The sequence below is a fragment of the Oreochromis aureus genome, linkage group 3, assembly GCF_013358895.1.
Source record: "Oreochromis aureus strain Israel breed Guangdong linkage group 3, ZZ_aureus, whole genome shotgun sequence".
NCBI classification, from domain to species: domain Eukaryota; kingdom Metazoa; phylum Chordata; class Actinopteri; order Cichliformes; family Cichlidae; genus Oreochromis; species Oreochromis aureus.
Genome location: NC_052944.1, coordinates 3,774,492 through 3,791,555, shown reverse-complemented (window position 1 = coordinate 3,791,555; position 17,064 = coordinate 3,774,492). Strand labels below are relative to the sequence as shown.

At 39.2% G+C, this 17,064-nt stretch overlaps 1 protein-coding gene across 1 annotated transcript; it reads left to right on the top strand.

Annotated features, from left to right (window-relative positions):
- The first annotated feature begins 1,205 nt into the window (after window positions 1-1,205).
- On the top strand, window positions 1,206-4,324 carry LOC120438732. Its single transcript, XM_039609158.1, has 6 exons — window positions 1,206-1,416; window positions 1,709-1,869; window positions 1,977-2,073; window positions 2,245-2,586; window positions 3,688-3,838; window positions 4,273-4,324. The coding sequence occupies exons 1-5, from the start codon at window positions 1,252-1,254 to the stop codon at window positions 3,739-3,741; spliced, it is 819 nt and encodes a 272-aa protein (XP_039465092.1). The 5' UTR covers window positions 1,206-1,251; the 3' UTR covers window positions 3,742-3,838; window positions 4,273-4,324.
- The last annotated feature ends 12,740 nt before the right edge of the window (window positions 4,325-17,064 follow it).

The following is a 17,064-nucleotide window of genomic DNA, read 5'->3' as shown; positions in this document are numbered from 1 at the left end:
CATTTAATATGTGAGTGCACAGATTCATTCTCAACTGGACATAAATGATGATCAAAGGTTGTATATATGATGAATTCATCAAATCCCAGCCTCTAACACAGTGCGCTGAATCTTAGCTTTGAATGTCCAGTATATTCTAATCAGTGCAATGTAAGCATTCACTGAACCTACAGTATCTACACCTGTGTGGCACATGTGTGGTAAAGACACAGGTAATGAAATTTAATTATTAATACAATATACATCATGAAAAACAAAAGCTGAAATTGATTCAGTTTAGTACTTTTCTCTGTATGCTCTGTGGTTATAAAGGCCTTAAATTCTGTGATATATCCTGTAAATAATTTTCACAGAGTTCTTAAAATATTTCAATCACTGCTGATAGTCTGGTTGTTTATATTTTCATGTTTTTGTGTCTGTAGGGCTGTTTGATGACGATTTGGACTCCTCTGGGAGATGAGGACACACCCACATCTGTTCCATACTGCAGCCATGGATGGTGTTACGGCTCTGAGGCAGCTTTGGGCCATCAGACGCACACACTGGAAAACCAGCACCTGGACTTCATGCAGAAATTGCTCTTAGAACCAGTGTGGTAGTTGAGCTAGCGGCTCCGACAGGCATTCTGTTGTCTATGAGCAACGCCAGAGTCAGCACCTAACCTTTGCAGTGTTGTGTAAAATGACAATATTGTTGTTAGCTCTGAATATAGCAAATGTAGTTATCACCGCGACCATTCGTTTACTCGCACAGAATAGGAACAGGAAGACTGAGTAACTTTAGTTTGATGTCGCCCCTCTGTCTTCTGTTATCACACTTAATAGACTACATTTAGTAGTGTTGTGATAAATATTTGTTATAATTACTTATCACTGGTTAACAGGAAATATACCTCATGTTGACAGAGAGAATTATTTTTTTAAGCAGTTAAAGCAGTTTTTGCATCTAGTATGATTAAAGTATGTGCACATTCTTTTTTAAGGCTTATTGAGGAAACATGCTCTGATATAGTTTTTTTTTATGCAGACCTTATGAGGATAGTCAGTGTTATTTAAAAAAAAACAAAGCAACTTGACCATGCAAATGATCTTACTTATTTAGCCATGTGTTTCTTTTTTTCAGCACGCATATGACAACTTAGAATCTGTCAAAGTCCTTGTAACCACTTTTATAGATGAGAAAGAGATTTGTAAAAACAATCTTCATGTCAGCAGTGCCAAAGACATCATAGGTCAAAGCCAAGCTCAGCACATGGGCTGTGTGCTTGATAGGTTGCTAAAGTATAACACTGATTTCATGGAATATATTGATGTTGACAGTGAGGTAGACGTTAAGGACTTTGATAGATTCCATATCTTCCTCTCAGCCAGAGGGCCACCGATGGAAACCTCTCTTGGGGAGATTCGACAAAATCAGGTACACTTTGCATTTCTCCAGTTTCCTAAGTCATAAAATGTGTTTTAACAGTAATTAACTATTAGTCAGGATCAGATTTATTCACCAAGTAGCAACCAGAAGATAAAATCAATTGAATTATTATTCAGAATTTCTTTTAGTCATTGCGTTATAATCACGGTAATTAAGAAACCGCCTTCTTCTGCTGCAGCTGTTTGAGTAAACTCATGCTTCTATGCTCTGTGAAAATTTGCTGTCATGACTTTGAAGATTATTGCAGAGGGGTAAAGTGTCTGGTGTTGCCTTTACAAAGTCTATTACCACAGAAGAACAAAGTCAACCCCTGAAGTCACTACTCAAGAGGAAAGCCCCACAGATTATGAAGGAGTATGAAACTACAGGTACCCTGTCAGTGCCATCGAGGAAGCTTCTTGTGAAGACTTGCATTGGGGATTTGGTGGAGAGGTGTGGTTAGTAAGTACAGCACCTTACTGCACTTTGTTAAAATTTTGCAATGAATGTTTTTCTTTCAAAATGTTGAAGTGCACAGGAGTAAAAAAAAGGTTACCTTTGTTTTCCAGTTACCCTCTTAGTGCAGAGAAGCTGACTGTAGCAAAAAGCATCATCACCACTTTTCCATCCCTGAGTGTCCGAGTGGCAGGACAGGGGGAAGGATTTGTAAGTAAATTTAGCATTTTAATCATGTCAATTCCACTACATACTGTAAATTGCACTTGTTCCCACTTACTGTTTATCTTTTAACCTTTATCTCATTATTTACTAAAGCTTTTTTTTCTCAGTTCAAATTGCTCAGCTGTTACCCATATACCTCTGTTCTTTCTTCCTCAGGAGCATTGTTATGATCCAGTCTCTCATTGTGGATTCCTAGAGACTAAACTGTGCAACCTTAGATTGAATCTCGACCAGGGGCAGAGACGTTATAAGAAGCGAAAAGTGACAGATGACTGTGGTGAAGACAAGAAGCTCAGGCGAGAGGATGGGAATACCAGCAGCACAGATGAGTGGGTCACCCTGATCAAAAGATTGCGGCCCTCAGCTGAGAACCTTCCAACTATCATGTCAGGCATGGAGGAAACATACACCAGTGGCAGAGCCTGGATTAGCAAGGACTCCCCCACTGCTGCTGAAATATTCAGAGAGTACCCACAGTTTTTGGACATGCCAAGTCTGGTAAGTTGCTTGGTTCCCTGGTAATGGTTTATGGACTCCTTCTCCACTCAGTTGTGTTTTGCATACAAAGTATGTAACAGAAGTGGGTACATTTGGAGGTATGTTTAAGAGCTCCTAGTGAATGTTTTGAAAGTTTTATCATTTCAGAGTTGGATCATTATTCACTGGGCTTTTATTACAATGAGCATCACATTTCACATGATCCAAAATCTTAGTCGTGCCACCAAATGACTAATAGTAGGGACATCAAATGACAATGCAGAAGGTGCTGCTCGTGGAAGTGAAAAAGCCACAAAAAGATCACCTAAATTTGTACCAAACTCTGCTTTCAGCAGCACTATTGTCAGCAAAAAGCTCTACAGGACAAACCGCAGACAGACAAAATAAGAATTTGGCTGCTAGAAAGTTGAACATCAGCTAAAAAGTCCTCATTTTTTTCTCATGGTCTGATGGGACCTATTAAACCCCGATTCTTTTGTCCCCATGACAGAACAGAGAAAACCGACTCAGTGTGTTAAAATATTGATATTTCTTTTTATTCAATCATCTTCCGGAAGAGAGAGACCCCTGCACAGCTCAAACGCCAGTTGCAAGAGCTCTAACATTAGAATCATAAACTGTGCCTCATATAGGTTTTATTTTGGTACTTTACACGTCACACAGTTTCAAACATTGCTTATATGGAAAGTTCCTCTTTTCTGTGTCTTATCTATTAACATGCCTGTGCACTAAAACTTCCTGTTTTCCAGTCTGGCTGAGCACTTAGTTTGTGAGTCAAAAGTGGCCTTGCTCTGCAAGCCTTCATTATTAAAGTACATAAAACAATCTAATGAGCAGATACACATTAAAAATATTTCTTTTTCTTAACAGACCCAAATCATAGCTAAAATGAAGGAATAATGGACTTGTATTCAAATACCACTCCAAGTAAATTGTTCTGTTTCACTGTGTAGGTAAGCTTGATGTGGAAGTGGGTAACAGAAATGTGATACTGTAAGGTTTGATGTTAGCCATACAGCTACCAAATGGGCAGAATGTACTTTTAATTTCATGTATTTAATGCTGTATTTTAAACGTAAACACTTTTTTTTTCTCCATAAGCTGGACTTGGAGTTTGGCAAGCTTACAGGAGGAAGGACGGATCTGTTTTTATGAAAATGGGAAGCCAGTATCATTCCGAAACTCAAATCAGTGGCTGCCCTGGAAACAAGAATGTCCTCTCTGTTGAAGGATTTTGAAGAGAAGACTGAAGGTATCCCCCCCCCATGTTTACTATTAGAAAGTAAGAAAAAAAGGATGATCAAATTAATAGTTCTGTTTACTGTCTTTAGATAACAAGTAAGTGGATGTTAAAAAAAACTACAACTATACAAGAAGGGGTTATATTGTTCTTTTTCAAAGACATTGTTAGATGCCACCCTTTGGTAAATGGATTGAAATATGTCTCTGTTTACTGATGGTGGAGAATGAGGTCTATGGAGATGGTTGTAAGGAGAATTAAAATGATGTGGCCTTGGGCAACCTTATTAGCTGCACATATAAGCCAAATGAGGTGCCTTAAGCCTCTGCATTTCTGATTTCATCTATTCACAAAAGAAAAAGTCACTTTTGATGTACATCTCATAATTCATTAAATAACACATTTCTGTATTTTGAATCATTTTACATCTTGCTTTTCTTTGTTAGATGAGGCTTGTTACACTGCCCTTGTGGTGTTAACACACCTGCTCCCACCAGTTGGTGCCAGTCGTTGCAGCCTTAAATCAGCTATAACGCACTTGGTTGATTTTGCACTGGTATGTATTCAGTACAGTTCTCACGGTATTTACCTGAGGAAAGCATTTGTCAACACCTCACTGAATACTTCTCTAAAAATCGATCTTTATCTTCCCCGTCTCCAAGCCTGGAACAAGTATTGCATCGCTTTGCAGTGATCCTGAAGCATCATCCACAACACACCAACCCCAGCTGATATGCATTGGTGATCTAAAGAGTGCAACCAGGCAGTACATCATTGTTGCTAAGAATGACAAAGTAACCATTCCTCTGAATGATGGCCTGACGTGTGCTGTGGATAAGCTTTTCAAACTGTACTGGGTATGTAACTTGTCCTATCCAGCAGCGCTTGGCTCCGTCTTCACCTTCTTTGAGTTTGTCTATGACCTGCTGCTGTCCACCCAAAGGAAAACCAAAGTACTGGAGCTGGTTGCACAGATTAAAGCATGCAAGTAAAATGTTCACCTGTCCAAAATGTAGAGAGTCTCTGTTCATAGAGGTGAGAAACCTCATTTGGCATCTTCGTCAAACACACTGCTTATCAGATGGACAAAACATGAAAATTATATGTAGCCAAGATGGCTGCCCAAGGACGTATTATAACTTAAATTCATTTTCAAAGCACCTGCATAGATCTCATTCTACTTCATCTTCAATGGATGCTGACTCAGTTCAACCTTCTTACCAAGGAGAGACATCAAACAGTTCAGTTGAAACTGATGATCTAGTTCCTGATGTTTTGGAGATACCCAGTGATGTAGCAGGTGCAGTATCAAAGTTAAAAAACGATACTGATCTTGGTGAATGTGCTGCTTCTTTTGTGGCACAGATGTATGCATCATCAAATATTACTTTAACAGATGTTACAAGAAGTGTAAACTGTACAGAGGAGTTGCTTGAGAAAACTGTAGACTGTTTGCAAACGTCAACTGCTGCTTTGTTGAGTAGCTTGGATGTACCACAAGACAGTGAGGCTGTTCAAGCATTAATGAAGGAGTTTGAAAGTGCTAAAAACATATTTGAAGATGTAGACACAAAATATAAAATGAACAAATACGTCACTGAGAAGTTTTCCCTTGTTAAACCACAGGAAATCTTTCTGGGTCACAGGTCAGATACTGTAAGAAAAGATGGTCAGATGAAACCGGTTTTGGCAGCAGATACATACCAGTATGTATCAGTCATTGAAACGCTCAAGTTTTTATTCCAACATGAGGACATTCAGGACTTCTTTGTTCAGAATAAGAAGAACACTGATGCCAAAATGCGTGATTACTGTGATGGCTCTCACTTTTCCTCACACCCATTGTTTAAAATGTACCCTGATGCTCTTCAAATACAACTTTACCTTGATGACCTTGAAACAACAAATCCTTTGGGTTCCAAGACACAAATACATAAGCTAGGAGCTGTGTATTTTACCTTGAAGAATTTTCCACCAGAGTGGAATTCCTCACTTGCAAATATTCACCTGTCTTTTGTTTAACTCAATTGACAGGGAGGTATATGGATTTGACAAGATTTTGAAACCACTTCTTGATGGCTTGAGATTTCTTGAAAATTCTGGTCTAATTGTGGATTTCAAAGGTCATAGCCATCAACTATATGCTACAGTTTGTGTGTTAACAGCAGATCATTTGGCAATTCATTCACTTTGTGGCTACCTTGAAAGTTTCTCTGCAAACAAATTCTGTCAGTTTTGCATGATTGACAAAGCAGATGCACAGTTTATATATGATGAAGACAAAGTTGAGTTGCGCACCAAAGACAGTTATCAGGAACATGTCAGCTTAAACGAACCAAGCAAAACTGGTGTGAAAGAGGACTCCTGTCTGAATAACCTTAAGTGTTTTCATGTAACACAAAACATAAGTGTTGATATCATGCATGATGTACTTGAAGGTGTAGCCCCTTTAGAGGTTAAGTTAATGCTTGGCCATTTCATTTGTGAGGAGAAGTTGTTGACTTTGGAACAGCTAAATGAGAGGATTTCCAGTTTTCAATATGGATGTGGAGACATTAAAAACAAGCCAAGTGTTATAATGACCTTGAGAAACAGTGAGAGTGCATTAAAACAGACAGCATCTCAAATGTGGTGCCTTTTACTGGTCTTGCCCTTTTTGTTGGGAGATTGTGTAGACCGAAAAAGTCAACATTGGCATTTATTGATTTTCCTGAGATAGATATGCAGTATCATCTTTGCACCAGTCGTTACGAGGGGACTTGCAGTATTCCTAAAAGAACTGATAATAGAGCACCATACTCTTTTCAAACAGCTGTATGCCACAAATCTTATTCCGAAACATCATTTTATGAGACATTATCCAAGGATGATGGTTTTGTTTGGACCTCTGTCTAAACTGTGGTGTATGCGATTTGAAGCCAAGCACAATCCATTTAAAAGACTAGCACATTCAGTTTGTAACTTCAAAAATGTGTCAGAAACATTGGCTTTTAAACATCAGGTTCAACACATGTATCACTATAAGCAAAGTGATAATCTAGCTAAGAAAATGGATGTGCCCAGTGCCTATCTAATTAGTGTGGGGTCACTGAAAAAAGCAGATGTGTTGTTAGACAACTTGAGGTAAACCCTTAAACAAGGCCTTTCTCTGACTAGTACTGTTTTTGTGTCACACAGTATTGATGTGTACGGCCAGACTTATAGAACTGGTTCTGTACTGACACTAAGAAGAGACGTTAGAGAAGAGCCTTTGTTTGGTGAAGGCATTCATATCTTGCCACAGTCAGTTAATGAGTCTGTCTTCGTGTTTGTGAGGATTCTGAAAGTCAGCTTCTTCGATGACCATTTGTATGCCTATGCAGTGGAAAGGTCAGACGAATATGACCTGATTACATTGGCTGAAATGTTTGATTTTCGGCCTTTATATATAGTGACAAGCTTTGATGCTAATAAGCTGTATTTAAACCCAAGGTACAAAATTGTATAACCTGGATGCTATATTTGCCAAAATGTAAATATCTTTTTCTGTTTGCATGCAACTGCACATTTGTTGAATGTTGACAATTTGTTGAAGATGACAACTGTTACCTTTAAAAAAATTAATTCATGTATTGTCTGGACATGATTATGAGAACATATATGTATTTGACATTTTTATGATCTAGAGAGTTAGAAAGTTAGTCAGATATTAATTTTGTTTGATTTTGTCAAGTAGAAATTGTAATGTAGCTTTGGCTAAAATTGAATTTAATACATTTTAATTGAAAAAGATTCTGAAAACTGTTGTTTATTCAGTTTGTAATAATTTATAATATGCTAAGTAACAAATGGAATTCAATAAATGTATAATATATACCATCTTTTTTTCTCCTTTTTTTAAAAAAAAATGAAATGCACACATTTTAACACATCTTTGTGTCAAAATAACGCAAATGTTCAGTAGATGAGGTTTAGAGGTTTACAGTCTAAGGTTTAGACTGACTAATGGCTATTTTTAACTCCTGTTTCATTTTTGGCTGCAATTTCCTGTTTGCATTTAGCTATTTTGCTTTTCTCTGAGAGTATTTGTCATGTCTGCAGGCTGTCAGGCTGCCTGATCACAGAGGAAGGTTGCAAGTCTCTGGTCTCAGCTTTTAGCTCCAGTTCTTCCCATCTGAAAGAGCTGGACCTGAGCTACAATAACCCAGGAGAGGCAGGAGTGAAGATGCTTGAGCAGCTAAGACTGGACACTCTGAGGTATGTAGATGGCCGTTACAGCCACAAACAGTGTCTGATAGATGAGGAAACTGGCTCTGTCTGATTACTTAATGCTGGAAACCAGTGTTATTTGAACAATCACACATATAGGAACATTTTTCCATTCTGGTCTGACATAAACAGCAGATGTCTGTATGTGGTCTCAAAGGACAAAATCTCTGTCAGCAACAACTGTGCAGCCTGTTCAAACTGATCTCTGGAAAGGAACTGACATTTTCACTCTTTATTTATTTTAAGTTTTATCTGTGTGCAGAGACCATGTCCAGGACATGTTTAGCCTGGCCCAGCATGAACTAGACTTCTGGACTTTGTGATGATAGTTAGTAGAAAACAACAGAAAAATAGAATGCAGTCAAAGTGAATTAACTTTGGTCGATCAACCTCGAAATTCAAATTATAATAAGAAATAATCATTCCAACAGACAGCAAAGATTAAGAAACAAAGGGATGGAGCTGGTGGAGGAAACCGGGTCACCGGTCTGGTGTTAGGCCCAGACTAGTGGGTGTTTTTGACTGTAAAGTGGATGTAGCATTAACAACCACTGGTCCTGTTACCCTGCAGCCTGCACTGCAGGATATGTGTTGCAGCACTGAGAGCTCCAGAAAGAGCCTTCATGGTGGCCCTGCAGCAACCAGCACTTCAGTCAAATGCTGTCAAAAGTGGTCCCAGAGACACTGTTAGCTGTAACCATCAATGACCAAGAATTGTGTCCTTTAATTCAGGGTTTCCCTGTATTATTGTTTGATATCATTTCTGAATAAATAAATCAAGATGACGAGCCTTTAAATGCACTTATGTTAGTATAAATATACAAAAATAAAAGATAATTTTCGTGTTCGGAGAATAAGAAATAAATATATTCATCACATGCATCAAATCACAACCTCCTCCTGCAAGAGTGCAGCATTGTGATTGGTTGATGCTGTTTCCATCATTTATGTTTGTTTACCTTCAACAAATTTGCTCTACAGAGCATTTAATAATAAGAAGGATTATTAATAAACATCTTTCTCTCCTGCTTTTGGTGGAGTGAAACAATAACTCCTATCTCCAGAGGTCCACAGGTCCACAGGCACCTGGTCCTAACTTCACCCATGTCTGCACCCTCAGACATCCCACTGTGGAGGCATCCTGGCCTGGACCAGTGGCTGCCCTTGTGAGACAGACTTTATGGTCACAAACAGCCCTAATCTGAGAATGAAGGCTCCTTTACATAGAAAGCAGTATGTGGTGTGATGACCGCTGCATTAGCTCAACATATGTGATGCACTGGCTGCTGCACTCTACCTGTACTGAATCAGTTACAGAGTCTTTTCTGTTCTGATCATTATTCCTCTGTGTGGCACAATAACAGAGAAACACCCATCTCCTCCTCCTCCTCCTCCTCCTCCTCCTCTGTCTCTTATGCTGGGCTCACACTGTGCGATTTTTGGCCCATTTTGAGACGATTTTTGAGTCGTGCGACCGTTTTGGTGATCGGCCTGAGTTTGGCCTTCATCGTGCGTCGTGCATCGTGTAGTATACGTGGGGCAACGAGAAGCGATTAACACCTCACGACCAGCTCCCGATCATCAATCGCTTGGTCGTGAGGATTTCAAACACCTCACGACCGTCGCAACGGTGTCACCGCAGCCGCTCACACTGTGCACGCGCAAACACATAAACGTCGGTGAAAAAGACGGAGTAGCACGGCAGTGCAGCGTGTGATCTGGACACAAGCGATGGAGGCACTTGTAGAACTTTGGAAAGCTCATCCGAGCCTTTTCGATGTGGCCTCACAAAATTATCACGACCACAACAACCATGAAAATAGTTGGATCTACACTGCTGGTCAATCACAGCTGCCTGATCAATGTTTTTCATTAGCGATTTAGCAAAGTTGATGGTGGTGGTGTGAGTCTGTGTGAGTGAGAGACAGAGAGGGAGAGCGAGCGACAGAATTTCTGTTATAACCTTCATTTTATGGACGCACAGTGTGAGCACTCAGGTCGCATCAGAGCATCGGGCCATATAGTGTGAGACCTGCATCGTGACCTATGAACTTCTAACCGCTGCGAGTCAATCGTACAGTCTGAGCAGAAGCTGAATAACGCGACTGAAAAAATCGCACAGTGTCTGCCCAGCATAACAGAGTAGCAGTGTATGTGGACTGTCCTGCTGGCACTCTGTGCTTCTACAGAGTCTCCTCTGACACTCTGATCCACCTCCACACCTTCAACACCACATTCACTGAACCTCTTTATCCTGGATTTGGGTTCTGGGATCCATCGGATGGTTTGAAAAAAAGTGTTGTCAACATTTATGACCTCTCTCGGTATAAACTATTACTTGAAGCTGGGTCAGTGACTCTGTGTAGTGTTGGGATTTAGAGATTCTTTTATTGCTGCCATATACTCTGCCTTATGATAAATGCATTAATAACATGTTCTACAGTATTATTTTATCAGTAATATTGTTTACAGGGTTCATATTGCATTGAATATGTTTGTCATCACATTCATTCTATTCACAGGTTGAGTTCATTCTATACACAATGCATAACTGTGCTTGTTTAGAGTTGATGTTCTATCCAAGAGGGTTTTAAGCTTCACTGGTGAGAGTGTCCAGGTGATACATGTTGAGGGAAGATGAGAACATAGCAGGTTAATTGCATGCATGCTTACAATACACATAAATCTAGTAGCAGGCCTGAGCGAAGGCCCAAGTGTCTTCTGCTTCTTATTTGAGACCTGCGCCAATTCTGTCTACTTAGAGATTGAGGACGAGGGTCCATTATTAGCCCTTAGAGGCCCTGAAGCTTGAAGTTATTACCTTAAAAGGAAGGTGTTATCAAAGAGAGAAGTTATATGTCTGTTTATAGTTATTAGAGATGTACAAGATGTACCCTTGTCTGTAAACAATGACTGGACATAATGTATTTTTGACCTGTATTGACGTGTATGTGGGGGTGTGATCCTCTATGCTATAAAACCAGAACTCAGTGTATTTTTGTCAGAGCAAATAAGCTATATGCTGATGGTTGTTCTCCGTTGTCAATAAACTCATCGTTTGATTGTACTTTTCTGGGCCTCCGTCGTTTGTTGTCTGGTCTACAGTTGACCGATCTCGCTTCAGTAGTTAGTCTTACCTGTTAGAGAAACAGTTCAGTCTGTACATGTCTGTGTCTTTCACTCTGAAACACATGATGAGATTCATGGATTCAGTCAGTTGATGTTTTAAACTAAATGATTCACAAATTCTTATTCAACACAAGTTTGGTGAGCAGCAGGGCTCATCCTGATTTTTGTTTTTGTGCATTATAATGATGAAATAACTTTGTCATGTCTGTGGTGGCCTTTGGAGAATTAAACCATCCTTTAGAAACTAGATATAAATGTCATATTTTCCAACATTGATATTTTTCTGTGTTTCAGACGACAATGAAAAGATAAAGAACAGTCTGTAAATCATAAGTTATCAATTCAAATGATTATTAAAGCCACAAGAGAAGCTTCCTGTTATTTGTACCACTCACCTGGTCATGTGATCCAGCTGTGCAGCCAATCATAACTGACATCACTTTCTACTTTGATATTTCCATGGTGATGGACTGATTCATGTTTAACACGTTCATACTCTGATGGATGCATCGGAGAGGGTTAGTGTCTTGCTCAAGGACACTTTGTGTGCCAGCTGGAGCAGTCAGGGATTGAACCACCAACCTTCTGATCATTAGATGCCTTGCTCTATCTCCTGAGCTACAGCATCATCAAAGCTCTTTCTTAAATCCTCTCTGAGAGGAGCTCAAACACGAGGAAGAGACGAAAGTGAGGGAAGAGAGTGGACTCATTAGTAAAATGAAAAACAGCCAGCGTTGATGTTTAAGACAAGTGAGGTAACAGAAATACTATATATGGCAGTGGTCACCATGGCAACATCAATGTCGGTTGCTACGTATTGTATTGATCCTGATCTGTGAGCCTCATATCAGGATATGCTGTTGTTTGTATTTGTTTAATTTTTTTTTTTAACAAACTCCTTTTATCTTGCCATCGTTTGTCAGAGAGTCAAACTAAATTTGGTTCATCTTTCTACAATAAAAACATATCTTCATCTTAATTATTGTATGTGCAGAGTTGTAGTTACTCACAGTGACCACTGGAGGCATGTGATCCTGATAGTTTCCCTGGAAGCGTCCAGTTCATCCACATTAATGAAGCTGTTGGTGATTAACGCTCATCTGTACAACTTTAACAACAATATTAAACATTTAATCGCTCTACAAACAGTTTGATGTATAAACTGTGTCTTAAAGGGTCAAAGTAAATGTCACATTGAAAGCAGATTTCACTGTAATGTCCTCTGTTTGAAATATTCCAAATATAATCTGGCTCGGTAATGATTTACTCATATATTGTCCACGCAGACTAAAGCAGTAGGAGATGAGATGGAAAACAATTAGAAGAATCTTTACTCTTTAATGTCACAGATTCCTGTTCCTCTTTGTAACATAACAACATACATGATACAGCTGCAGCAGCTGAGGCGAGGAGAGAGGCAGCAACAAGAAAACTGGAAGAAGGAGACCAACAACACCACCTGTGGAAATCTTTCCCCAATCAAGCGTCATCATATCAGCATTTCATCAAAAGCACACATGCTCTGACCGACAATGCAGAGGTGTGGCAAAATCATTGAAATCATTTATGAAACAAATGAGTGCATCAAAAATAAGAGTGGAGCTGCAATGAAAGAGAAGTGAACTTTCTTCAGTTAACACAAAGTTTTCCCTGACAGGTGACATTTAATGAAAGTGACTTTATTAGCACACACACATTCAGAGGCCGTCTACAGGAGCAGAGCTGCAGCTATTCAGCAAATGTCTCCCTGCAATCCTCACTGCAACACCTACATTTGAAAATGAAACCAGCTCTACTGTTCACACATGAAAAGTGGTGTGAATAACCAGTTTTCCTCACATCTCTGTTTTAGTAACTCTGAAGTCTGAACTTTGGATTTTTGCATTCTGTTTGTACTGATAACTGTCAGTGGATGATTTTGATCCCAAAGAAATCTTTAACACACATGTAGTGATGGGACGTGTGCACTGAAACAATGGTTAGGAAACAGAAATCGCCTGAGAATCTGCTCATGTTTAAGATTTCTTCTTTACAAACATTTTCTGTGGCTGTTCCCAGTATGACCAGTGACACAAAGCATGGAAAATGGGGATTAGTTCATTCAGACAAATACACTTTTTAAATGTAAAAATAAAGAAATGAATCAATAAAATAAAAAGTAAAAGAAATAAAAAATAAGGGTCTGAGGCGTCTGTCTCACTGTATCCATGGCAACAATTTACTTCCTGTTCCTTCATATCAGAACCACATCTTTGAAATCAAAAACATTTAAGATTCAAATTCAACCACAGATGTGTTCAATTAAATATTCAATGAAGCAGTGCAACGTTTTTATCACACACACACACACACGCACACACACACACACACACACACACACACACACACACACACTCACACACACACACACACTCACACACACACACACACACACACACAGCATGCAGACATGATTTAGGTGATGATAATATAACGACTGCACAGACCTGTGGGATGATTCATGTCCTTTTTCTTACTCTATGCAATGATGAACTTTTTGCTTCAGGACCTTCTTGATGAATTTGTTTTCTAATCCACAGTTTTCTACCTGATCTGTGTGTTTGAAGTAAAATGTGTTACTTCAAATGTAAAAGTTAAACAGACAGAAAGCATCAACGTGGACTTCAGTCAATGTTTTGTGTTCATACAGGTCAGCTGTTGCACACAGAGCTCCTGGATTTACACTGTGCCCTGGTTCCTGTGTTTCTGTATGTAGTTTAGTCTAAAGTGTTTCCTCCTCATGTACAGACTGAATTATCTGTTCAACAATCAGCATTTCTGATTCATGGATTTCATTTGTTTTGACTTGTTTTGACTGAGATTTCAACATATCTGTGGTGGCGTCTGTTCAGTGTTATGGAAGTTTTACAGCACAAATCTCACTTCACTCTGTAACATAACAGTGAACAATATTACTATTAGAAAGATTATTAGAGAAGCCACAATCAGATGATCCCCTATGAGGTGTCCTTGGTTATAGTGTGAAGTCATCTGAGGGGAGAGAGAAGAAAGAAACACTTCAGTGTTCATGAAAAAGTCATTTTCTCTCCATGTCTGTCTGAACCAGTTGGAGTCCTGCTTCACATCAACCAGAACTTCTCTCAAACTGATTCCAGCTGCATGTCCATACGAAGTCATCAGTCCATGAGTCCACACATGTGAGATTTATGTTCAGTGTGTTTTATATGCGTGAAACCATGTTTGCTCCACATAAATATCAATCTGTCAGCATAGTCATTGGCTTCAAACTGAACTTGTAATCAAGACTAACAGATAATCCACAGGAAACATGAGATATGGTCACTACAGTCGTCCCTGACACTGACCGTTGTTCATCTCTGGAGCATAAAACTTTCTTATAAAATCTGAAAAACATTCATAAAATAACATTCAAACAATTTACTGAAAGCAGCACACGGTGACAGTGTGGAGGAAGAACAGGAAGAGACCACCAGACCAGGACAGGTAACCATCCAACACGTTCTCATCCCAAAACCTAACATACCGATGCCATGTGACAAATCGATGTCATGTGACAAATCGATGCCATGTGACAAATCGATGCCATGTGACAAATCGATGCTATGTGACAAACCGATGCCATGTGACAAATCGATGCCATGTGAGAAATCGATGCCATGTGAGAAATCGATGCCATGTGACAAATCGATGCCATGTGACAAATCGATGCCATGTGAGAAATCGATGCCATGTGACAAATCGATGCCATGTGACAAATCGATGTCATGTGACAAATCGATGGTATGTTACCCTTTGGGAGTGAAAACGGTCCAAACCATCTGAGGGGAAACAGAAGAAAGAAAATCCTGTTTCTGATGACTAAAACTGATTTTTCTATCATTTTTCTTTTTCTCAGGTTCTGTGTAATCTTGCAGTTTAGCAATAAAGCTGCAGAGAGTTCAGCATCTGTGCTCTGTAGGTTTGGCTCCAGGACTCTGTCTGCCAAACATCAACACTATGAGTCCAGCTCTGTACTTTTCTCCAGAGAAGAAAATCAAAAGTTCTGAATCTTTGATTAAAAATAGATTAAATAACAATTGTGACGTACAGCGGGTAAAATAAGTATTGAACTTATCACCAATTTAAATATATTTCTAAATGTGCTGTTGATATGAAATCACTAGATGGTGATAACTATGGAACGCCAGGACTGCCATAATGAATTAATTAAATACACCATTAAATAATTAATTAAATGTGGCAATAAATAATTAAAATTGGAATTAATTAATTAAATAAATAGTTATCACACATTTAATTAATTATTGACACATGTAATTAATTAATTATTGACACATTTAATTAATTATTTAATGATATATTTATTTATTTCATTTTGGCAGTCCTGGCTCTCACCATGAATTAATTTTATCTGTCAACCTCACCCATCAAGCTCAGGGGGCGGGGTTAACGCTGATCGAGTCAAAACCATTGCTTTGGCCTGGTGGCCATTGTTTTTAGCACACAACAACCGGCATGTGGAAACTAACAGAACTGAACTTTGAAAAACCCTGTTTGTGTCTCACCAAATACCGTTTTAATATTTTTTTAGCCGAGAATGTAGCGGTTTAATCTTCATATGTCTGGTCGGTTTGTCAAGATACAGCCTCTTTGCAAAAGTGCTTCGATGATTTTGGAGATGTCTGCCCAGTCTCACGGCAAAGCGTGGGATAGACCCGCTCGCCTCGCAAGCAATCGAGCTGTTATTACTGCTGACAAAGCGCAGGCCCCGGTACACAGCTGTAATAACCCCCGCTGACACTGACTTCATTTACTGAGGTTATATTTATCGGGGTTTTATTTCCTGATGTTCGTATGTGTCCATACCTGTTCCAGTCGCCAATTCTGAATTATAACTAACATTAAAAACATGTTTAAGGAGGAGAGAGAGCAAAGAAATTCGATTAACAGCTGATCTTTGGGTTTTTGTTCAATAATCAGCGTGACCTGTGTATAAACGCATAAAAGAGAAAACGTTGGCGTTTCCGTCATGTAGCAACTGCTGGCTTTAACTGTACAAAGGTTGTTCGACACTATGAAACACATACAGACTTCATGATGTTCGGCTAATATTTTTATTGTGAATATTAATCATGAGGGTAAACGGCCCTGTACACCACGGAGCGAGGTCAGCATGTCCATGATATCTTCAGCTCTCTGAGTTAACACACAGTTTCCCAGCTGACTATCTAACTGTCATCTACGAATATGTCACGGGTCATATCAATATGATTTTACAGAAAAGCATCCTTAATACTGCCAACTATTCCAGAGACGTGGAAATCTACAGCATAAAGAACAAAAAAATATAGCAGTCTAACGCAACACTGTAACAGAGATGAACCGTCAGTTTGTCGCAGATCAAAGTGGAATGAAAGTGATTGGTTGAACAGGTGTTCGTGATCTGTGTTTTCTGCATTTTCATCAGTGTAAGAGACTCAGCAGCAGATTAGAATAACAGTTATACATTTAATAAATCACCAAATGAATCCACGATCGAACCTGTTCCGACAGTTTGAGTTTGTATTCCCTCAGCTGCAGACTCGCTGCTGTTTAAATGTTTGAGAGGAAGATTAGAAATAAAGCAAACGTCAAACATAGACTCAGTCTGCGGTCACATTTGATATGAGGCCAGGATGGATAATGGCTGTGTCCTGTTTTAAGATCATACATGTAAAATTGTTGTCTGACCTCCTTCGATCCAGCCGCTCAGAGTCCGTGGTTACCATGGTTACTGCATAAGCAGCTGTAATTTAAACAGCTGGCACAGCTGTTTATGTTTTTCATTGCAAAAGAACTGT